Source organism: Erpetoichthys calabaricus, chromosome 11 (genome assembly GCF_900747795.2).
Source record: "Erpetoichthys calabaricus chromosome 11, fErpCal1.3, whole genome shotgun sequence".
Classification (NCBI taxonomy): Eukaryota; Metazoa; Chordata; class Cladistia; order Polypteriformes; family Polypteridae; genus Erpetoichthys; species Erpetoichthys calabaricus.
The window spans coordinates 67,691,840-67,717,142 of NC_041404.2; the positions used below are offsets into that span (position 1 = coordinate 67,691,840).

Consider the following 25,303-nt stretch of genomic DNA (forward strand, 5'->3'; position numbering starts at 1 on the left):
AGATCACCTCCTGAACGTTTCAAAACACATAACATTCTCAAACTTACTATACAGTATACCATATTAACCCAAAGCTTGGAGGCAGGCTGTCACAAGTAGGCCTACACAACTGAACTAACTTATATGAACGTACATTTTAACATTGTACACTTGATTTTATAAAAAAAAAAAAAAATAGTTGCGTAGAGGTTAATGCTGTTTAACGCAGCTACAGAGATGTGGATTCGATTAAGCTTAGGTTAACTGGTACCTCTAAACTGGTCAAGTGTGAGCGAGCACGTTTCCAGTACTAACTGCACGGCTTTCTGAGAACCTGAGATGAATACGCGGTTAGAAACTAAATGGCTTTAATAAAAGAACTATATGTGGTTTTCAGTATCATTATATATTTAACATTCTAAAAACCGGTTAAACCAATACAGGGTCACGAGGGCTGGAACTTATACGGGAGGCACTAGGCCTTAGGATGGAAGCACAATGTGCCAGCCAATCGCAGAACCCACTCAGCCACAAACCCGTACTTACGTGGGGTCAACTGGAAACAATATGACGAAAATCGGTATACAATCAGGTAATATTAGAAGCAGACATTTAAATAGTATTTTCAACGACACCAACTAAACACATTTTATCCGTAATTGAATCGCTTCTAATACACACAATTACCACATTAAAGCCACATATATGCAGTATTATTCTTAAAAAATAAACGAAATGAAACCGTATGCAAATCAGCCCCATGCTGATATTATATATTATTAAATATGAAGAAAACTATTTTGTCCATATTAAACCCACTCTCGGTGTAAGAAACCCAACTGCAAGTCGGCGCTTTCACGCTGGTCATGTTAAAATCTGCCATTTGTATGCTCTGTTCGAAGAGGATCGCACTAATATTGTGTTGAAACATTCCCGCAACTCACTGTAGATAGATAGATAGATAGATAGATAGATAGATAGATAGATAGATAGATAGATAGATAGATAGATAGATAGATAGATAGATAGACGTGACATTAACGCAGTACCGTTAAGATCCACGCAGATCTTCCAGTCGGCCCCCTTCCTTCCCCCCAGCGCTTGTCAGCCCGCAGAGCTCGTCTTACCTTTTTTTTTCTTTTGAACTGTCACATTTCGCTCAGAGTTACTTAGAAAATGTAATTCTGTAAATGTAAAAAACAAGTGTTAAAATAAAAATTCGAATGCAAATAATACATCACATAAGAATATGAACGATGGTTGGGGAGAAGGCGAGGTTAGGAATGGTTTACTTAGAAGAAAATTAACCAGTTTCCTCCCCGATCTAGTTTAACTGGGAAGAATTTTTTTGTTCGGTGCTCCTCTTCAGTTAACGCTGATCCGTCCGTCCCGAACTCAGACTCTGTCCTGTTTTACCATTTAGAGCAGCGATAGATTAAATGTAAAAATCCCCAAATCAGGTTTTGGGTTTAATCCCGCTTTCCCTGAACTGAACTAAAAATCCCAGGGCGATTAGTGGCACCGCGCGCGACCCTAGTAAGTTCCTGGCTGACACAGGGAAGCGAGCTACAGAAACGCTCACGCGCCTCCAGACACTCCAGCTCTGATATCCTACTGCGTGTCTAAAAATAAAGTCTAAGTGCACCTTTATGAAGCACATTACTTATTTCAATTTCTGGATGAATGTTATAGTAGTATAGACTGAGAATGGATCGTAGGCCAATCTTAATGCAGCTATTAAGCCTTCCGCAAGAAATCCACCCTAATTCACAGAAATACACTGATCCAGAAACCAACGCGCTATTCCGGGCCACCTTAGGTTGCATCTACTGCTAAATCAGAACCCCACACTTTATTTTTTCAATGACCAAGTGGTCCAGCAGGATCTTTAATCCGGGTTCTTAAATGCTCTACTCCTCCATCACAGAATATAGTGATTTTAACTGAACCCAGATGTCCAAGGGCTTTACCAAGAGCCTTGCAATGAACCTGATTACTAAGTATGGTGCCAGAACAGGATACACCTGTTTTCTCCTAAAGTCCAAAGAGATGCTGACTGGTGAGTCTACATTTACCTCATGTGAATGTGTGAATGGGATACTGTTCAGTCATTATGTCGCCTGCTTTGTGTTAGTTAAAGCCGGCAGGGTGCCTACATGTTTTTTCCTGTCAAACCAAGTATTCACACAGCTCTCAGCTCAGCCTTGTTAACTTCACAGTAACATAAGGGTTATGAAGCACTGATTAACAAAAAAGTCCTACAAAACATTTCAGAATTAGGCTCAGTTGCTTTTAATTAAAAGACACCATTAAAAAGGTTGAGAACACCTGATTAAAATATACTGTATTTAAACACATTGGTGCGGTGGGCTGGCGCCCTGCCCGGGGTTTGTTTCCTGCCTTGCGCCTTGTGTTAGCTGGGATTGGCTCCAGCAGACCCCCGTGACCCTGTGTTAGGATATAGCAGGTTGGTGACTGACTGACTGACGCTCTTAGTCCAAATGAAATGGCTATTCTTAATTTAATTTTAATTTTTATATGCCTGCGGTGGGCTGGTGCCCTGCCTTGCGCCCTGTGTTGGCTGGGATTGGCTCCAGCAGACCCCCTGTGACCCTGTAGTTAGGATATAGCGGGTTGGATAATGGATGGGTGGATGGATGGATAAACACACTGGTGTTAAGTATGTATTATTTTGTAGCCATTTAGACTGAACAACAGCCTCACTGCATAAGGCTAGGTTATGTTAGAAAACTCATACTAAGAAACATTTATTTCTTATGCTCTCCTAATGAACATCTTTCAGAAGTGACTTAGTTCTAAAACCCAATATATTTTTATTGAATCAAGAACTGAGCAGAAAGAAGCAGGATAACCAAGCAAAAATTTTAACTGTTGTTAAAAGGTTATATGTGACCAGTCTCAATGAATCATGAAGTACATTAGAGGAGACAAAAACATATCTGTCTAACAGTTGCAGGGATCATCTGACCCATAAAACGTTTGCTCCAGATGCATAAATACTGTAAGGACAAGCAACTCTTACAGTGAAAAAGCAAGTCTAACGAAACACACTCCCATGGATCATAACTTGCAAAAAATCACTAAATTACATAGAAACTCACATCACCATTTTAGCTCTTCCATAAAACAAATCAAGTAACCCTTTTTCTGGCAATACGTGGTCCTAAATTGTCTTATTACTCTTTTCATAAAAACAGTTAAGATGACATCTATGTAATGTGCTATAAAATTAATATTCAATGATAATAATAATAATTCTTTACATTTAAATAGCGCTTTTCTCACTACTCAAAGTGCTCTCCACACAGGGAGGACCCGGGAAGCGAACCCACAATCTCCTTACTGCAAAGCAGCAGCACTACCACAGCGCCAGCCGTGAGGATAAAAATAAATTCCTATTTATTCTGATATTATGGTTGTCTGTTACTCTTTACAGGTTTTGGAGGTTCCTTGTTGTTACTGAAGAGTTGTTTTTTTTGTAACTGCTGTACATTGGCTGGAGTTTTTCCTGAGTCCAGGCCATTTTCCTGAGAACAGAGCTGCATTATTTACTGTCCTAAGGCCCAAATGTCAGCCTACTGTAAGTTTTAAATATGAATTGTCATAAGACTTTCATTATCTTGTGCTTTTAAGAATAATAAAATGCAAGATTTTTTCATGATTGATTTACCTCTTAATTTGACAACAGTTGTTGCTAATGTGAGGTGTTTAAAAAGAATTTAAAAGGGACATGACCACACTTTAAAACAATATCTCACTTTCACTTGTGAAGGTCTGCTTTAATTAATAAACACATTCAAGTAGCTTTGAAGAGTTCTCAAAGAAAGTGCAAGAAAAGTCAAAAAAGCAAAAGGGAAAAATGACAGATGCTCAGCACTAATTCATCATTATGACTACAGCTACTGATGATAGAAGAGCTTAGGCCAATTCTGGCTGATTAAATGAAAACTAGATGTTAGAACAGACAAACCAAAAAAAGAGGGGGAGAGAGAGAGAGCAATTTAATCAAAGCGGAAGCAGTCTACTTTAGATTAATATCTTGACAACTGAGCGACCCAGCAAAGAATACAGGAAAATGAGGTCAAACTGATCTTGCAATGACCGATTTATTAGAAAGTACTTTGGTCAATCTGTTGCCCATGTCAGCTTACTCTTCAAATGCTTATAATCTCAGTGATTGTCTTTCTCTGTCAAGGGATGGGAAGCACTCACCTGGGTTGGCCAGAAAAGACCTACTTCTTAACTAAGTCGGCTTACTCTTAAACTCTGGAGACCCATCCTTTTTGTGTGATCAAGAAACAGGAATGTAGGTAGGGGAGAGTTATGACCAATTAACTTGTGAATCCCAATTAAGAGATCAGTAAATAAAGTTTTGACATGCTGTGGCCCCTCAAACCTAAACTGCATCCTAATTCGAATGACGTCTTGCGCTAATCTTAAGGATTCTGGTATAAAACATGCAGCAGTCGCAGTGTCATGAAGCTGTGGGCCGTGTACAGCAAGAAATAGAAGTGGTAGTGTAAGGGAATAGACAGCCTTTGGGAACAATACACAGAGAAAAGCAAGCGAGCCAAGAGAAGAGTGTGAGAGAGAGAGAAAGGGTGGGGACAAAGCTGTCTCCAAGGGAAGGAAGGAGCCCTAAACCCAACGTCCCACAAAACACGCACCCTCAGCCCAAAGGTTCATCATGACGGAAGCGTGGCAACATGCGGTCTTTGCTGCCCGGCGAAAATATGATGATGATGACACAACACAAGGCTCTGTCTTCGTCTATACCAACAGTAACAATACAAGAGGTAAGATCTTTAATTACTGCCCAGTTAAAACTGCAACACATAAAACAACTTAATTGCAATTTCTCCCAAGCAAATAGACTGGAATGCACTGGCATTTCTTACCAGCACAACTGGTGCTGAACCATCCGAAAATAAATGACAATTCCAATTGTAATTATTACATATTACTTTGCTTATTAGTTAATTAATGGAAAGCAAAATTTTCTTGTCTTATCCATTGCATTAACTGTGAGAAATCTGAAGAGAAACAAATATTATACATTTCAGAGATTTTATGTGGAATACTAATAATTGTTCTCTTAACAATCTAATCTGAAGTATTAAAAATACAGCATAAACCACAATAAATAATGGAAACCAATAAACAACAAAACCATTGGTGGTCACAGACTATAGTATATCTGTTGGCTGATTGATTTATTACTCCAGAATAACTTTAGAGAGCTGGAGGTTTGATTATTAGCTAGAGTTTACAGGGTTCATATGTCTTCTTCAAATGGCATTGAATTTCTTCTAAGAAATGTATACTGTACAGTCAACCTGGTCCATTGGCTGCAATGCACACCAGAGAAAAGTATAGTTATGTGTATTAGGTGAGGGCCTGACAAGATTTGTTCCTGCCATAAATGCCTTGCTGTGAGTTAGGGTTAGGGTTCAGGTTAGAACAGATTCAGAAACTGGAAGAAGCAATAACATCTACAAACAGCACAGACCTGATCGCTAACAAAATGTTTTATTTAATATGTTGTAAAAACATGAATGAAATTATTTAAGGAACGTTTACTGCACTTTTTCATACAAAATGGATATACATCTGTTGTTTGCATGTTATGACAGCTATCCTTTTAGTAAACAAGATTACTGAATATAAGAAATAAGCTAAAGCAGCCAATCTGAGGACAAACATGACAAGCACAAGAGACAAACTGAACTTGAACAGGAAAGTGGAATGAGTTACAAATGAGATAAGAGTACAAGTTGAAGCCATATTAGAGTACTCCTGAAAATAACTGGTAACTGTGCTACTACCAAAACTCTGAGATGTCTAATATAAAACTGAAGCTCACGTGCCTGAACAGCAGGCATAGCTCATTTACAAGACTTCATTAAGGATCTAAACAGACTTTAACTTAGGTTTATGTTATGTTATTTTGTTATTTCAGGTCCCTTTGAAGGGCCCAACTACCACATCGCTCCTCGATGGGTTTACAATTTGGCTTCGCTTTGGATGATCTTCGTCGTCTTTGCTTCCACGTTCACCAACGGCTTGGTTCTTGTCGCCACTTGGAAGTTCAAGAAATTGCGTCACCCGCTCAACTGGATATTAGTGAATCTGGCAATTGCCGATTTGGGAGAGACTCTCTTAGCCAGTACTATCAGCGTATGCAACCAGATTTTCGGTTACTTTATCTTAGGGCATCCCATGTGCATCTTCGAGGGCTACGTTGTGTCAGTTTGCGGTAAGTCGTGGGTTGTTTGATGCAGAAACCATTAATACTTTACTTAGCACTAACGAACATCAAGTACATAAAAACACTATCCTGATGTACACAGGTGTATGCAGAATGTCAAGCTTCTAAAAACTGCAATACACATGATGAAAATCTACAGATAATGTGCAGAAATAATTAAGAACATAATACTAATATCTAAAATTGGGTTTAGTTAAAAAGAAGAGCACAGTGAACATTTTCTAGGAAACAAAATTATCATTTACCTTCCTCCCGAAGTAAAACACTTATGAATGTCTCATCACCCGCACAACAACATATAACACAACATATAATAGCTGACTATGTTATAGATATACAGTATATTAATTATGTTTGCATATGAAGAAAGCGAGAAAAAAGATTATAATTGTTCGATATTTGAAAAAACAAACCTATCGAGTATAATTCTAAATAGTAAGCCCTTCAAAACAGTACTCATTTCAAATGGCAAAATATGTGTTACTTGTAGTTTATAAAAGCGTATTTAATAATAGTCAAAAAGAGACAGATGGAATATCAGAAAATCGTTCATTGTCTTTTTAAAATAGTTTTTAAAACACACAAAATAATAATAATAATAATTCATTACATTTATATGATTTACAGTTATTTATATACACCGATAGGAGGAATTGTTTGCGCCGATTTAGGTTCAGTATCAACTGTTTCTTAGTCAAATGCAATATTCGAGCTCTAAAATCTATAGTTTTTCTTAGTGTTTAATCCAAACAAAATTATAGACTCCTGGTTTAGGTAAGAAATTGATGTTTAAAGGTTTAGATCGACACATATTAGTAAAATAATATTAACGTACACAGCGTATATATTTTAAAGAAGCGTGTAATAAGATAATGCAATTAAGGGAAAAAAAAACACGGCACAACAAACTCAGAAATAAAAATAGCAGTCCAGATGTACAAGTAATAGTTAAAAGTAAAAGACACACACATAAACTATGACGTTCATTCATTTCTAACTGTTCTTTCCGACGGTTCGCCGACATATTTAGTTAAATGTACATCCTGAAATATCTTTCTTCCTATAACGGATATCAATCTCACAAAAGAGTTTACCAACTAAAAGAGATGATATTAACACTTCCAGGTGTATTAGGCTCTGGCACTTATCCTCTGTAAAACAGATTAGATCAGATCAATGATGTATTAAATAATGATCAAAACGTTCTGGCAACATGGACAAAATCATAAATCCGAGGGATCTTCTGGTGTTAAAGCTTAAATTCTTTCTAGGTGTAACGGTCTAGATTGGACAGATTTAAACCCTGGATTGCACGTCTTATCTATCTGGATCTTTTCAGGTATTACGGGTCTCTGGTCTTTGGCTGTGATCTCCTGGGAAAGATGGGTAGTGGTCTGCAAGCCTTTCGGAAACGTCAAATTTGATGCAAAATGGGCCACAGCTGGTATCGTCTTCTCCTGGGTGTGGTCTGCTAGCTGGTGCGCCCCACCCATTTTCGGATGGAGCAGGTATGCTATTGTCTTTTTTTTTTGCAAATCTTTAGTGCTGATCAAACTAGCCGCTATAGAAAACGGTAACTTCAAATCTGTTCATAGTTATTGGTGTAGTTGCCTGCACATATCTAGCCCCATGAAAATTATATACGCTAATTTTAGTGGTTGTAATAATCTTCTTTGAACCCAAGCCACTACCGTTTCCTATTGTGAATATCAGTATTCTAGATAATATTAACAGGAAGAAACAAATCAGACTACAATAATACTGTAAATCCGCGCGTGCACTGATACCTTGTCGACTGGACTGTAGCACACCTCAGTTGTTGCACATCTTTGGAGCTAGGCCGATTTTGACTACAGTATTATGGAAAGGTGCCTGTCACTTTCGAATTTTTTACAGCAATGATCTATTATGGGCATGGAAAGAAATGCAAATGTTATGGAAAATGTTAAGAATCCCCCAAACGTACCCTCCATATGTAGGGAGCACCATTGCATATGTTTAAGAATTGACATTTTAAATGTCATACTTAGTATAAGTGGGTTGCGTGGCGCTGGGATTTATTCGTGCCTCATCAGACTTTTCCCAAATTTCCCATTCTCAATGCACTTTGGGAGCTTTTAACTTGAAAGCTTGCGTGTAACATATTTTTCCATCCCTCCTCTTTCAAACCCGATTATTCTTGCTCAGAATGGCATCTTGCCAGTCATCCGTATAATAAAGTGCAAGTTAAGATTCTCTCTTTTTACTCTGATGGGTCCACAACGGACAGAGAAGCTAATTACACGACATGCACACATTCATACCAGACCAGATACATGCACCTCACATTGAATCTTCTGAATGTGAAATGCTGGAGACACAGATGAAAGCTTATATTCACTGAAAAGACAAATTACATAAAGCAGGAACTGAAGTGCAATAGTGACTACATTTAGTTGTTCTGAATCTGGTGTTTTTGTAATACAATTTGAAGGTGCCTGGTACAGTGCATTGGTGTCCCTTTAAGGTCTAGTTCCTGACTTGTATTTGTGGTAGGCTTCAACTTCCTGCAGCCTTGTGATAAACCTTTTTTTTTCCTTTACTTTTTATACAACAAATACATTTTTTTAAATTCCATTAATCCAAATGTATATGAAACCTATAGAACCTAAATTTATATAGGCACAGACCACATTCACTAACTTCTGCAGAGATAATCAGCAGTGACACTACAGTACATGTTTTCACCATATTTTACATTTGTACTTGTGTTTAGGACATTGGTTTCTTTCATTTTTAACTTATAGTTTAAAAAAATCATTGCAACATATTATGATAAAGTACGGTACCTTAGTAAAGTACATAGCATTTAGAAAAGTCAAATCTGAGCTCCAAGCTCAAAGCCTCTTTTGAAAAAAGCCCTCTACTCTTGCTCTCAGTCTTTAAAAAAATCCTAATGTTTTAAGAAGGTCATGTCATCCCCCTAGCATGGCACATGAAATACTGAGAACAATCCAAGGAGGCAACAAGATAATCTTCTTATGGGTTTGTGGTTTTTCTAAAGATACTGGCCTCATGGGCTGAAGACATCCTGTGGGCCTGATGTGTTCAGTGGAAATGAGGATCCAGGAGCGATATCCTTCATGGTTACACTGATGATTACCTGCTGTATTATTCCCTTGACGGTTATCATTCTCTGCTATATTGCAGTATGGATGGCAATCCGATCAGTAAGTATCTTATAGACATATTTTCATTCTCTGGTGTCTGGCTTAAGTTTTTATTATATTTAGAAAGAAAGAAAGGGAATGTCTGGGGTCTTTTCTAATATTTATTTTTTTGGTGATTGTGAAAGCTAGTTAGTGATTATTCTGAAAGGTATGCAAAGGTTTTCATAAACCATTAAATGGTTTAAAATTTAATACTTGTTGTATGGAAAAACAAAATCATTCTTATATGATTAATGCTGCTTTTCCATCAAAACAGAAAGTGTCTTACAAAACACATAATGAGACTAGAAGGGAATATGCATTTACTGTAAGAAAAGATTTTAAAGTAAGATATTTCAAGTAGTGCACCATACTAGTAGTGTAACAGCAGACAGCACAGTAAGATGTGAGCAGCAGAATACAAATAAAGAGAAAGAGAAGAAGATCAATATAGAGTGCTACATATTAAAGAGTAGGAATAGCAGATTTTAAATATAGAAGAGAAAAGAGTTTTAAAAGGTCTCATTACATTAAATAGGTTCTCATCATAATCTCAATTTTAAGATACTGATGCAGTACCAAGAATAATTTCATCCAGGGCATCAAGCCTTAGAAATTTTTTCAGTCCTTCATGGAAAAATTGCACTCTAAACATTTTAATATGCAAAGCCTTACTGCATTTTTATGTCTTCATAATGAGCAATCATAGCGACACAGTGGTTTACTGCTTCATGGATACAGCATCATGGGTTAAAATCCTCTGTCTGATCACCATATGGAATTTGTATATTCTTTTCATGCATGTGTGGATTTTCTCTCGCATCCCCAAAGATGTGGCGATTCCAGATTCACTCTGTGTGGTTCGGTGGGAGAGGGGATGTCCAGCTCTGTTTCCTGCCCATGCTGCAGGTTTCATGACCCTAAACTGGTTAATCAGATTTTTTTTTCACAAACAGAATGCAACTGCTTTTCTTTTTGTCAAAAGTGTAAATGTAACCAATTATCTTACATCCACTCTAAGAATATTTAAGAATGAGAAGTAATCAGTCTAAAAATAAGATCTGCTCATACTGTATGTGGTCTGAAGTTATTTAAAAGGGAAGAGATTATGGTTAATTATTCTCAGTTGCACTGATCTTGTTGTTTTGTATCATGAAGGCTAAAGTGTCCGAGACCTCTTTTGTTTTTTTACACCAAACATTTTGTTTACAAGTGAGACCTGAGTTTGAATTTCTTAAAACCTGTGAGCATAGCACTTAAGTGCTGCAAGGTCACAATTTAAACTCCATGTGTTTGGAATTTTTAAAACCTATTCTATTATGTATTAACCAGGTTGCCCAGCAGCAAAAGGAATCAGAGTCCACCCAGAAGGCTGAGAGGGAAGTGTCAAGGATGGTAGTTGTCATGATCCTTGCATACATCTTCTGCTGGGGTCCTTACACATTCTTTGTCTGTTTTGGCACTGCAAACCCAGGGTATGCCTTCCACCCACTGGCTGCAGCCCTGCCTGCTTACTTTGCAAAGAGTGCTACCATCTACAACCCCATCATCTATGTGTTCATGAACAGACAGGTGAGGAAGTGATAAATGTTTTTGTTTGTCCCCAGTCATTTTTAGTATGAAAATTACAAAAACAGTAACTTTAAAATTTAGAATAATTGCATAAATGGTACTAGAACCTGTTCAGTTAACAATGAGCAGTTTGATTATTTGCCTTTGAGACATGGTCACCAGAAATTAAACAGTAAAACATTGAGAATTATTATAAATGTGGTTGCACATTTTTATAACTGAAGAATGCAAAGCAACTGTTGAAACAGTAATCAATCATTATACAATAACTGTGGAGTGGTTTGAAACTTAATTATTCTTCAGCCAATTTCAGTCCATGATGTGGCTGTTTTAATTTTTTTGTCTTGCAATGAACACTGATGCCTGGTCCAGGGATGGCCACTGCCTTGCACTTAACTGAAATAGGTGGATCTAGCAAATGAATAGATGGATGATTTTTTGGCTTTTCTATAACAGATAGTTTTCTGTACTTGTGAAATTAACTGCTGCTATCATAAAACACGAAAGTTCATCACATCAGATTGCAGAACCGTAGCTGCAGCACACACAGGAGGTTATTCTCACTGACCGTTTCTAAAAAGGAAAATAATGTTATGGATATCCCAGAAAACTAGGGGTGTCTAATGACAGTGGTGTCTTCCAAAGAGAAATACTTTTTAAATTATCTTTACCAGTACAAAGTACACTGTTCTGGCGTTCCACAGTCAAGCTCATTAGAGCACTAATGCAAAGCAGACATTAAACAAAAAGACATATAATCAATATACAGCAAGTATGCCAATGTACATAATTTTGAACAACCACCCAAATGCCCAAAATAATATCAATGCCTCCACAAAAATGATTAACTAATGATGGCTTCCCACAAGTCACCATCCTAAACTCATAAATGCAACTACTGAGTTACTAATCAGAATACTGTACATCAATGTTTGGCTTTAAGAAATGTGCTGGAAGGATGACCTAAGCATGTTCTAATGATTGTAATTCTTAGGATACAGACACACGGATCATTCAATATTTCATCATATTACTTGTATTGTTGATATTACAAATTACCCAATATGCTACTGGCAATCTGAGTCAAATATTTTCCCACTCGTCATTTACTCTTCCCATGATGACAATGATACAGGAGCCATTCACTTTGTGCCTAAAGCATGTTGAGTACTTTGTAAGATTTAGAAGAGACAGCATTGTATCTGATAGCAGCAAACTGCAGCACAATGTATGTGGTGAATCCTGAAACTGTAAAATGGCCTCACACATCTTGTGCAATACATTGGCCCAAATGTTCAAGTTGTAAATGCTAGTAGACTCAACCATTTTTTTTTTGCATATTTTTCAGTTTCGCAACTGCATATGGCAGCTCTTTGGGAAGAAGGTGGATGATGGCTCTGAAGTGTCTTCATCATCTAAAACTGAAGTCTCCTCAGTTTCAAATTCATCTGTATCCCCTGCATAAAATGACAACAGAAAAACAGGCACGTGCCAGACTCAGATCATACCTGCTTTTTCTTCTGGTTTCTTAATTTTTGTCCTTACATGAGGTGATCTACCTGGGGGAAACAAAAAAGAAGCAACTAAAGAAAACCATAAAATAGGTGCAAATCTATACCCTCACCTAGTTTAAGGAAATGTAATTCCAAATGGGAGAAAGATGCTGTTAGCAAGTGTACAAAAATTGAAAAAGTACTTATTTTCCAGTCTTGTGTCTCGTTTTGAAATACACTGTCTGATTGTAATACTAGTTAATATCCCATTACTCACATTTTTATGAATTCTTACACCTTTTGATGATGATTTCTGTAGGTTAGTACAACTGAGCACTGACAAAGATATTGCTGCTATGCTACATTATCTAAAATGAACATGGAAAGGTGACAACTGATAATAATTGAAGTACAATTAATCATTTAAGTGTGTGTGAGTGCAAGCAAGTTATACAGTTTGATGTACTGTCTTTGATTTTTCAAGAATGCCTTCTGTCACTACAGCAGGGCATTTTATTAAGGATACTGTGATGTTATTGGTCAACGAACAAATTAATGACATGCCTTTATTTTTACCTCAGCTCAGATAAATTACTTTGAGTACTTTTGGTAGATTGTTAAGTTGAACAGCATAAGATTCTTTAGGTTTCTCACTCTTGAGCAAGTAATGGCTCAAGGACAGGCTCAGACTGGAGAATGAGATTTCAAATTCTGTATGTACATTCAAAGACCAAAAAGTAAGGAATTTCTTTTAGAATATATTCTTCCCATTTTTTTCCATTACCATTTTTCTCTGATGTCCTTTTAGCTGATCGCCTGTCAGAGCAGGCCAAAAATTATACCCAGAAAGAAATTTAAAGTCTATAGTCATTGTGTTACTGCATTGGGACCATGTAGAACAAAGCAGAAGCAATGCAGCTTTATGCAAAACCTTTGATACTAAAATTATAAACTCTATTAAAATATTGAAAACCTTTGTATTTATCTGACCAAGCACATAACAGACATTCAATGTGCAGTTTCCTTATTCAGAGCGTGTTATCATGAGTATCGTCATTGAATGTTCATTGTGCCTAGGTGTGCGTGTCACACTATCCACCTGTTGCTAGCCAATGCACAGTGATCCTGACCAGGAGGAAGCAGTTTCAGAAAATGGACATAGGGATGAAAAATGTCACCCATGAAATTGTTTAAACAAGCTTTATATCAGGCAGGCAGTTGTAACAAAAATTTTGACTGTTTCATTTACTTTTTTTTTTTTTAGAAGAAAGCAGATGCAGATGGAGGGCATCCTCAGATAATAGGGCTATTGTAACACAAACGTGAAAAGTGAATAACATAAGGAACTAAATATGCTACATACAGTATGTACTGTATGCATACATACATATATTTAAATATATTTTATATGGCAAAATGGTTGGGAGGCAGTATTGTTTGAAATGTTGATATCTCTCATGTACAAAGTGTTGATAAGTTTATGTCTAATGTTATTACAAGCCTTCTGTACTAGATAGTTCTGCAGAACAAAAAAGGAAAAAAAATTATAATAGAATAATTTATATATATATATATATATATAAAAAATACTGATTTTTTTCTGATGAAAATAAATATGCAGCAAATATATTTGTTTCTGTGCTTTTTTTCTGGTAATTTACGAATGGCCAAACACTTATTTCAGCCAAGGTACTAGCAGTTCAATCATTACCTGTGAGTTAGTAAATGACAATGAGGAAGTCAGGACTTCAAGGGTAACGAAAACACATGCAGCCCATTGTACTGTGTACTTGTCAACATACCTTAGGATGGTGTTGTCTGATGGCCACTAGCTTCAGTAGCTTGAACAATCGCTTCACTGTGAGGTTGGAAAATGAGTCAGAGAGAATTTATTAAAGCTTGTTAACAAGGAAAGCAGGATATTAGAACATCAGCTACTTCAGGGCAGCCCTGGTATTGCTTTTTTAAAACTCAGCATATATTGAATATGCTGATTAAATTCTGTATGTTATAACCAATCGCCAGTCTGTCAAGAGTACATTAAAATGTAATAAAAAATGATTGACTACTGTAAATATTAACTTAGAGCAGGTATTTGACAGACATATCTATTGTACTACTGACAGATCATTGCTCAGACATTTTCAGAACAGGAACCCTGACTTTAAATCTGCCAAGTTTGTAAAAACATTTATGTGTCAACGCAAGGAAAATATACAATGCAAAGACAGAACAATTTTGGAGATATCTGAAATAGTAATTTGCAATAGAGACCAATGGCCAAGAAGGTCTTTGGGTTAGAGCATTACATACTGCAGTTTCTCCAGCAGACTGTTTGCCTTGTTTCTTCATTCATCCAAATACCTATGGAAGATTTAATAAAACAAAATTCCAGGGAAAAAAGTTTATCTTAATATTGTTTAAAAAGTCTGTCTAATGGCCTTTGCAATTTTGCTTCCACTCAGTGGATCTATCATGTAGAGTGTGAGTATTGTCAAGTGCTGATGAGCCTGGGCTTGTATGGGGTTGTGCAGCAATTAAATGGTGATACATCTTTTCAATTGTTCCATTATCTCAGCTAGAATATCTTTGCCAGCGTCCTATAAATAATTCATTGAAATTTCAACATGACAATTTAAAATTATACCGAGTCTTTACCAAGGACTTCTGGTCTTCAGTTTAGTTTAAAATTATTGCTTTTCACAGTAACATGAAATGTTTTGTCATAAATTTAGTGTCAGTTCAGCATAGGGCACAGAAATGTAGTGCATTAGACATAGAGTACTAATCAAAGCAATGACAATAAATATCAATGAATAAACAAAACAATGAAACTAAGAAAAAATATATAAAAAATACAGCAGAATCAATAAAGAACAAATAATAGTCTGATTATTCCAGGAAACTAAGCTACATTGAATTTGGGTGGTCCAAGTGTTTACATAATTGTGTTACTGAGAGATCAAACATATAGTGGATGCGGTTAACAGTCTAATGGCAAGCATGTAAAGCGTTTAAAAGTCAGCTTATATGGCATCAAATAATAGTTTGTTTGTGGAGAATGAAAGGGGGTCTAAAACTTTTGAAAGCCCTTTTTCCAGGCATCTATTGTTATAATGTCCTGTAAGGATATGAGCACCCCTCCAGCGACTAACCATGCTGCTTTAGACACGTTTGGACCGCCTTGCAATTAGCCTCAGTGTACCTGCCATAACAGTCCACATGATGCAGATAAGCAGGATTACTGTACTATAAAATGTGCATCTGCATAGGTGAGTGAGTATCTGGGTTCAAACTTCTGAAAAAAATGGAGGTGATAACCTTCCTAAAAATGCATGTGATGTTATGGGACCTAGAAAGACCTTCAATTATGTGGACCTCTACAACACTTAAAGTGAACCCACTTTTTCCTCAACATTTCATTAACCCCTTTCAGGTCTCCCTAAAGTCCCACAGGTCATATTTCTGTGTTTTGCCGACAATGGGGGCAGATAATCTAAGTATGTAATGTATAAAGAATAACCACCATACTAATTATAGAAAGTAACTGAAGTTTAACAAAAAAACATTGTAGAAGAACCTTTTTCTGCCCTTTATTCTGAGTGTGTAATAACTCTTTTTCTGATTTTTTTTATTTCTTCCTTATTAAATTTTCATTAAACTTTTAAAACAAACTTTATTGGATGATGAATTTCTTTTGTTATGTGTTTGAGTCATGCAGGATCCTACCCTTGCCAACTCATTATTTTATTAACTATTAACAGGATAGAAGGTCTGGAATGATTCAAGTGTGAAATTTACATTTGGATGCTGTTGCTGTGAACTCTTAATAAGTAAAAAACAGTCCATTATTAGGCAGGGGAAATAAAACCAAACTATAAGAGAGATAACAGGAACACCAGGAGGGGTCAAATCAACCTTCTGGTATGTTCCTTAAAGAGAAGGAACGCACTGGTGAGCTCAGCAGCCCCAGAAGGCCTGGACAGCCATGGGACAAAACTGTGCTGGATGATCACAAGATTCTTTCCTTGGTGAAGAAAGACCAATTCACAACATTTAGCCAAACCAATAACACTCTCTGGGAGGTAGGCCTATCATTGCCAAAATCTACAATCAAGAAAAGACTTCATGAAAGTAAATACAGAGGGTTTACCCACAAGAGTGCAAAACACTATTAAGCCTCAAGCACAAGAAGGCCAGGATTAGACTTGCCAGAAAACATCTTTGGACAAATAAAACTAAAAATCAATATGTACCAGAATGATGGATAGAGAAGAGTATGGAGAATAGAAGGAATGGCTTGTGATCTGTAGCATACCATAACATCTGTGAAACCTGGGTGGAGGCAGTGTTATGGACAATGGGCATGTGAGACTGCCAATGGAACTGGATCACTAGTGTTTATATCAACATTACGCAAGATCTGATTTTCTAAAACCTTGCATGCACACGTTTCCATGCAATCTAATATTATAAAATCACAGTGATCTTGTAAATGTGATTACGTGAATGTGCCTTGAACCCCCCGTCGAGCTATCACCCTCAAACAGCCATATATGGACTTATGCTAATCAACCTCTCACGTATGCGAGCAGGATGCTGTAGACCTTCATTGGCTGGTGGAGCAGCATCTTACTTGACATATCAAGTAGTGTAAAATAGTTCTCATCTCTAAATCAGAGGCACTTAAAGAGCCTTTATTTGGTTGCCTAAGTATAGATGTCACCAACAGCACACATATATTGAATGCCAACATGTTTCTGCTGCTGTGAAAGACGATTTCTCTACCAAGCTCACTGTAACCGATATAAAAAAAAAAAAGGTTCTGATCTCAGACAACAAAGCAGATCACTTGTTACTGGCCAAGTGTACATGCAGTGGGAGATGGAAAAAGCACCTCTACGTGCTCTGATTTCAATCTGCAAATGGCGGGTGTAATTAGAGATGCCTTATTATATGGCATTATGCCACAACAATCCTGACATTTGTCAGTCTCAAATTTGGCATTGCAGATGAGTTGTATGTTAATGTAATCAAACTGCTTCTGGTACTCTTACTGCAATATGCAATATTAATTTAGGAAAACAAAGGTGCAAATTAACATTTTTATGTTTATGTGTAACATCCACATCATAAGGAAACTGAACACAGTGTCCAGTCATATGGTGTTTGGCTGGCAGCACAGAGGGCAAAACGAAGTTGAATTCAGCTGAGATATTCCTTGCCCGTCTTTGCGACAGGTATCTGCTGCCAGAAGGCCAACCATTATAAAAACCTGCATTTGAACAAACAGCTTAATTTAGGACAACTTAGGGTTCTAATGCCAGGGTCAACTTAGCATATAGCTCTTGGAAATCTAAATCAACTCAAAAGCCAATCATCATCATCAAAAAAAGACCCTAAGAGCTCCTTCTCTTCATGTAAGGCCAATTGCATACCAAAACAACAAGCCATGTTATGTCAAATCATTAAGCCATAAATAAGCTGTAGGGCATGAGATTTTATAGCTTTCTGTGCGTAGGGAGTGAATCACACCTGTGTTTTTTACTTAATGCAATTATTGACAAAAAGTGATTGCTTTGGTTTCTTCTTCTTCTTCTTTTGGCTGCTCCGTTAGGGGTTGCCACAGCAGATCATCTTCTTACATATCTTTCTGTCATCTGTATCTTGTTCTGTTACACCCATCACCTGCATGTCCTCTTCCACCACATCCATAAACCTTCTCTTAGGGCCTTCCTCTTTTTCTCTTGCCCTGGCAGCTCTATCCTTAGCATCCTTCTTCTATATACCCAGCATCTCTCCTCTGCACATGTCCAAACCAGCGCAATCTCTCCTCTCTGACTGTCTCCCAACCCGCCCAACTTGAGCTGACCCTCTAATGTACTTATTTCTAATCCTATCCATCCTCGTCACACCCAGTGCAAATCTTAACATCTTTAACTCTGCTACCTCCAGTTCTGTCTCCTGCTTTCTGGCCAGTGCCACCGTCTCCAACCCATATGACATAGCTAGACCTCACTACTGTCCTGTAGACCTTCCCCTTTCACTCTTGCTGATACCCGTCTGTGACAAATTACTCCTGACACTCTCTCCACCCATTCCACCCTGCCTGCACTCTCTTTTTCACCTCTCTTCCACAATCCCCATTACTCTGTTCTGTTGATCCCAAGTATTTAAACTCATCCACCTTCGCCAACTCTACTCCTTGCATCCTCCCAAACAATCTGGTTAAAAACTCCACTGCAATCTCTCCTAAACACCTCCATGCTTCCACAGGTATGTCATCTGGACCAAAGGCTTTTCCATTCTTCATCCTCTTCATAGCTATCCTTACTTCCTCCTTGCTAATCCGTTGCACTTCCTGATTTCACTATTTTCACATCATCAAACCTCTTCTCTCTCTCATTCTCTTCATTCATATGCCTCTCAAAGTACTCTTTTCCATCTGCTCAACACACTCTCCTCACTTGTGAGTACATTTCTATCTTTATCCTTTATCACACTAACCTGCTGCACTTCTTTCCCAGCTTGGTCCTTCTGTCTAGCCAATCGGTACAGGTCCTTTTCTCCCTCCTTAGTATCCAACCTCTCATACAACTCATCATATGTTTTTTTAGCCTTCGCCACCTCTCTCTTCACCTTGCGCCTTATCTCCTTGTACTCTTGTCTACTTTCTGCATCTCTCTGACTATCCCACCTTTTCTTTGCCATCCTCTTCCTCTGTATACTCTCCTGTATTTCTCCATTTCACCACCAGGTTTTCTTTTCTCCTTCCTCTGTCCAGATGTCACGTCAAGCACCCTTCTTGCTGTCACCCTTACTACATCTGCTGTAGTTTCCCAGCTGTCTAGTAACTCTTCACTGCCACCCAGTGCCTGTCTCACCTCCTCCCTAAACTCAACCTGTGCAGTTTTCGTTTTTTCAACTTCCACCATTTGATCCTTGGCTCTGCCCTCACTCTCTTCCTCTTCTTGAATCTCCACGTCATCCTACAGACCACCTGCTTTAACTACACTTTCCCCTGCCACCACTTTGCAGTCTTCACTGTTCTTCAGATTGACTCTGCTGCATAGGATGTAATCTACCTGTGTGTATCTTCCTCCACTCTAGTACGTAACCCTATGTTCCTCCCTCTTCTTAAAATACATCTTCACCACAGCCATGTCCATATTTTTGGCAAAATCCACTATCCTCTGACCTTCTTCATACCTCTCCTTGACACCATACCTGCCCATCACCTCCTCGTCTCCTCTGTTCCCTTCACCAACATGTACATTGAATCCAGCTCCAATCACTACTTTCTGTCCCTTTGGTACACTGTTCATCACTTCATCCAAACTCACTCCAAAAATCTTCTCTCACTCATTGCACACCCAACTTGCGGAGCATATGCACTAACAGCATTCATCATCTTCACACCTCCAATTTCCAGCTTTATAGTCATTACTCTGACACTCTTTTCACCTGCAAAACACTCTTGACATACTGTTCCTTCAGAATAACCCCTACTCCATTTCTCCTCCTATCCACACCATGATAGAACAATTTGAATCCACCTCTGATCCACCTGGCCTTACTTCCCTTCCATTTAGTCTCTTGCATGAACAATATATCAACCTTCCTTCTCTACGTCATATCTGCTAACTCTCTCTCCTTACCAGTCATGCTGCCAGCACTCAAAGCTCCTACCCTCAGTTCCGCTCTCTTTACACTCCTCCTCTCCTCTTGCCTCCGGACACATCTCGTCCCTCTTCTTCTCCTTCTTCAGCCAACAGTAGCCCAATTTCTGCCAGTACCCTGTTGGCTAACAGTACTGGTGGCGGTTGTTGTTATCCCGGGGCTCGACCAATCCGGTATGGAAATTTGTATTGTTTATCTGCATATTGATTTGGCAAAATTTTACACCTGATGCCCTTCCTGACAGAACCCTCCCCATTTATCCAGGCTTGGAACCAGCATGAAGAAACACACTGGTTTGTGCATCCCCTGTGGCTGTGTGCCTTGGTTCTAATCCTGAAAAATAACAACAGGTAGCTGATATACACTGAGGAAAACCCAAGTTATTCATTGAAAATACATCAATAATTGGGGCCTCTAAAAGGCAACTTACAATCAAGTCTGTTAGTCGTATTTATCATTTTCAAGGTTAAATGGGGCGGCACGGTGGCGCAGTGGTAGCGCTGCTGCCTCACAGTTAGGAGACCCGGGTTCGCGTCCGGGGTCCACCCTGCGTGGAGTTTGCATGTTCTCCCCGTGTCTGCGTGGGTTTCCTCCGGGCACTCCGGTTTCCCTCCCACGAGTCCAAAGACATGCAGGTTAGGTGGATTGGCAATCCTAAATTGCCCTAGTGCGTGCTTAGGTGAGTGGGGTGTGTTTGTGTGTGTCCTGACGGTGGGTTGGGCACCCTGCCCGGGGATTGGTTCCCTGCCTTGTGCCCTGTGTGTGCTGGGATTGGCTCCAGCAGACCCCTGTGTACCCTGTGTTCGGCTTCAGCGGGTTGGAAAATGGATGGATGGATGGAAGGTTAAATGGTTTGACTGCATTTCTCCTACTTGATCAAAATGTCTTCATTTACCATTTTCTCTGAAAACGTTGCACAAAGATGGGTCATCAGAGTTGCCATAAATATATGCATATTCTTGTCACGTTTTCTTTAATAAATGCCAAATCTTGTGTGGAAAGTTTGTGTATGATATAGTGCTTATGCAAGCTTTATAAATTTGACCTGAGGAACAGTGTTGCAGTCTGTAGTTCAGCAATGCAGCTCCACACAAGAATGTTCGCTTGTTCACATGCAATCAACAGATCCCGTCACAGAAGTGCACTGTTTACACCTCTGCTGCACTGCATGGCACCACAACATGTAACATCCCTGCCGCACCACCTCACAACTATGAGGGTCCCTGTTGATGTGCCCTTATTAGTGGCTGCGCGACTGCAGTGGAAGAGATCACTCCACGCCAATCTGAAGACAATTTGGGGTCAGCAACATCCAAGAGAGGCATATATAAGCAGTGTTGGCATGAACTAGTTCAAAAGAGCGCGTTCTTTGAACAAGTTCATTTTTCTAAGAACGGTGAACTTAACGTAATGTATTTGCAAGTGAAGAACTTGAACGTGAGCTAGTTCAGTTTTATGTGACATCTGGATCTGGTTTAGGTCCAGATTAAATGTTTTGCCTTACACTGTAATGTAGGGGTGGAGCCGAATCCGAATAGGTATTTAGATAAGTAGAAATAGTGGATTTTTACAAATACTTATTTCGTACGATTTTTTTTGCCATTTATTTGTATTCGGAAAAAAATAACGTAAAATCAAATAAGCACTGTCTGTGTCTGCCTGCTTGTGGGTTAAGCTGCACCCCCACTGACACGAGCATGCGTGAAGCTCCGCTTTCGCTTTTAGGAAAACATTGTACTTCGCGAGGCCACTTTATATTTTCCCTGTTGGACATGTAATATGTGACGCGAATTTTGGCTGGAAGCGTAATAGGTTAGTTCACCTACACGTTGGTTCCACAGTCACCATTTGTGTCCCAAGGTTGGAAATAGAGCAGTTATTTATATGCATACTTGCATCTATTTAATTTCTTTTTTGACTGGGAGAATATTAGCATATATTTATACTCAGCAACAAACATGTATAATTCCATAAAGTGTATTTAAATAAAAAAGTCTTCATAATTATTGTATTTTATTCAAGAACATTGTAATAGCCTAGTATAAGGCATGCAAAATTGAAAAAAGTAAAGTCATGGGTCATTTATTCTCACTCCTTAAAAAATACAATATGAACCGAACATGAACTAGTTCAAAATTGAAATGGTGAACGATGAACAAGAATTTATTCATTTTAACCAGTGTGAACTGAACTTTAAGGTAATTCTTGTGAGGTGTGAACTTGTACAACTCTGCATATAACAGCACTGACAAGCTGTATAACCAGAGAAGACTCACTAGCATGAGTCGGCATTCTGCCATGCAAATGAAGAAGTTCAAGGCCATATGCAGAAAAAGACAGAAGGGTCTAACTGCAGCGTGCAATACCTATGACATAGGTCAGGTAATGCCCCCAATGGCAGTCACAAAACACCATCTGAGTCACATAACCCTCCCACAACCCTAGTCTTAACCATAGTGTAGCGTGGCACTAATGTTAACTATAGTCTACTGTTATGGTTGTAACGTGACTGACGTTGAGGGCGTTTCGTGATGTTGGTGCATTACATGACTGACCTCCTAGGTACTGTGGTCTGCAATTACACTCTGTTGGTGGAAAAGACGACCACATGATACTGCAAAAGTGATATACAATAACAGACTAAACATTGTACATTCACAGAGTGAAACAGGAGAGACTACGAACCGTCTAACATGCCGCAAGCAGAATAAAGCGAGGTCAGAAACAAAAGACAGAGTAGGAAACAAAGTAAAACGTCATAAAGAGGTTAAAGAACGGGGCCAAACACATGGAGAGCAGGTTACAGATGATGAAAACTGGAATGCAACAACTTCAAAAAAACCTAGGCACGAAACACATGCACAGCGAGATACAGAATATAAAGGCAGAAAAAACGACAGTTAAACGTCCACACCACACAGCACAGGCAGACCCAGAAGGTGCAGGCGCCTACATCGCGCGTCGGAAGGCACGGGAAAGTACGAAAGGCAAAGGCGCCTACACAGCATGGTAAAACCCGACGTAATACGGAAGGCGCAGGCGTTGCCGCCATATTGTGCGTGGCACTACTGCGGAGTGAAGTTAGGAATAATGTGCTGCTTGGGATCATACAAAACGCAGAACGCGACCCACCGTCTGAAACTGCGGAGGCAAAGCAGGCACGGGTTCAAACCGAACGAGCTCGACTGACGGATATATGCCTACAACGCACGTCTCAAACCGCAGAAGCAGGGCAAGCACGGGTTCAAAACAATGCAAGCTCCTACAACGCGCATCTGAAACTACGGCTGCCCAGCGGGCACAGGTTCAAAACGCCGGGGGTAGGCGAGCGAAGCGAGCAGGGGGCGAAGCCCCCTTGTGGAAGCATAAGACATAATCTTAGATTACATGAACAAACATTAAAGCAGATGCAACTTCCTAACAGTTAAAACAAAATGAGAGACTTATTACCATCATAATAATACACCAACCTCTAGATTTATAGGCTGTCGGAATATAGTGAAGGGGAAATGGATGCCTTATATATATAAAATAAACATTAAACTATTGTTACAAACTAGAGACTCACGGTAGTGAGTTTATCGGGCAACATCGCAATGACGCCACTCAGGACTTACGATCAGGCACCCTATTGGGTAATACGATGCGGGGCGTAACCGTTTCGCTCCATCCACCCCTTTACCAGCCACGAGTCTTCACAGTTCCTGCTCAACACTGAAGGATTCAAGAATTCAGCGAGTGATTCTGAAATATTTCAAGCATACTGAAAAGTTTTCCCTGCTTTTAGCTTATTTCTCATTGATAAACATACTTTAACATTACTTTTATTGAATTACACAATAGTTTATAGCAAATAAACAGATTAAGGTGGGTAGTGACCGAAAATTAAGAGTGGATGCAAAAGACTATGACAATAGTAAGACTTTTAGCGTTTGATCACATTTTCTGGGAATCAAAATTCTAAACTGTAAATTGCCATACTGATCGTTTTAAATGTGATATCATCAAATTCAGATTTGATAATGTTTTTGAAATTTGATACCAGATGTTTAACAACAATTTACATTTCATTTTATATATTTTTAACTTTGATATTGAACACAGTCTTTGTGGATTGCAAAATGGACCAACAATCACTTCAACAATTTTTTGGATGCTGTCACATTGCTGTGCTGCCTTAAAGGTGCAGCTCTAAGTAGATCGTAGAATGCTTGATATGCATATTTGTTACAGTAATTATGGTTTACTTTATAAAAAATTAGTCTTTTAAAAAGCAAATTAAACTTGAAATTGTTAATCAGGTAGTTAAGAAATGGTCAGTTTTTGTTTCCATATCTAAAAAAACAAAACTAGAGAAAAATGATATATTCCTGAAAATAAACCTTAACGCTTACTTTGTCCTTTCCTGAAAAAACTGCTTTCTAAGGGCTCCGTCCAGCAAGTAATTTCCCTGCAAGTTCATACCGGTAGGCTACATCGCCACTTCAATCATAAATCCTGTACGCCTTGTAGTGAATACCTAATTCCTTGTGTATTTACACCTAATGTACTCATATTTCCATAAGTTGCTGCTAACGTGAGGAGGTGAAGAGGAAGAGGAGAACAGTATGGGGAAATCCCAAAACACAAATGCTACTGGAGTAAGACTCTATCAGGCTTTTACAAGTTAAAAATACATTTTTTGAATTTTGATACCATATTTCTAAACTGATCAGGGTCGCCTTAATGTATAGGCACTGGCCGGGGGCCCATGATCATTCTGTTTTGTTATCAAACAGGGGCCCCTATGATGTTGGTAAGATGGCCCTGAGTTTTTGATACCACACTTTTAAAATGTTTCTATTTGTACTTGAAAATGTGATAGCAACATTTAGAAATTTGATCTCATGTATTGAACAATTTATATCAAGGGCTGAGTAACTCTGAAAATTAACAACAGGATTTTTAAAATTTGATAACTTTTGGATATTTGATTTCAGTGTTATAAAATTTGACATCAATTTGTCAATCAGAAATTATCACTTAGAAAATTTATATCAAGTCTCTCTATTATAAAAAAAAAAAACCTTGGAAGGCTTGGAATGAGATGATATGTGATCTTC

At 38.4% G+C, this 25,303-nt stretch overlaps 1 protein-coding gene across 1 annotated transcript; it reads left to right on the forward strand.

The window, feature by feature from the left end:
• The first annotated feature begins 4,469 nt into the window (after positions 1–4,469).
• Positions 4,470–14,095, forward strand: LOC114661324 (red-sensitive opsin). Its single transcript, XM_028814537.2, has 6 exons — positions 4,470–4,796; positions 5,960–6,256; positions 7,608–7,776; positions 9,312–9,477; positions 10,789–11,028; positions 12,377–14,095. Exons 1-6 carry the CDS (start codon positions 4,688–4,690, stop codon positions 12,491–12,493), a joined length of 1,098 nt encoding a protein of 365 aa, XP_028670370.2. The 5' UTR covers positions 4,470–4,687; the 3' UTR covers positions 12,494–14,095.
• The last annotated feature ends 11,208 nt before the right edge of the window (positions 14,096–25,303 follow it).

What these genes read in the sequence shown, in the direction of transcription:
- LOC114661324 (XM_028814537.2), top strand. Translation starts at nt 4,688, where the DNA reads ATGACGGAAGCGTGGCAACATGCGGTCTTTGCTGCCCGGCGAAAATAT. An exon ending in CAACAGTAACAATACAAGAG is followed by an intron (nt 4,797 to 5,959) that starts GTAAGATCTTTA and finishes TTGTTATTTCAG; the next exon opens with GTCCCTTTGAAGGGCCCAAC. An exon ending in ATGTGTTCATGAACAGACAG is followed by an intron (nt 11,029 to 12,376) that starts GTGAGGAAGTGA and finishes CATATTTTTCAG; the next exon opens with TTTCGCAACTGCATATGGCA.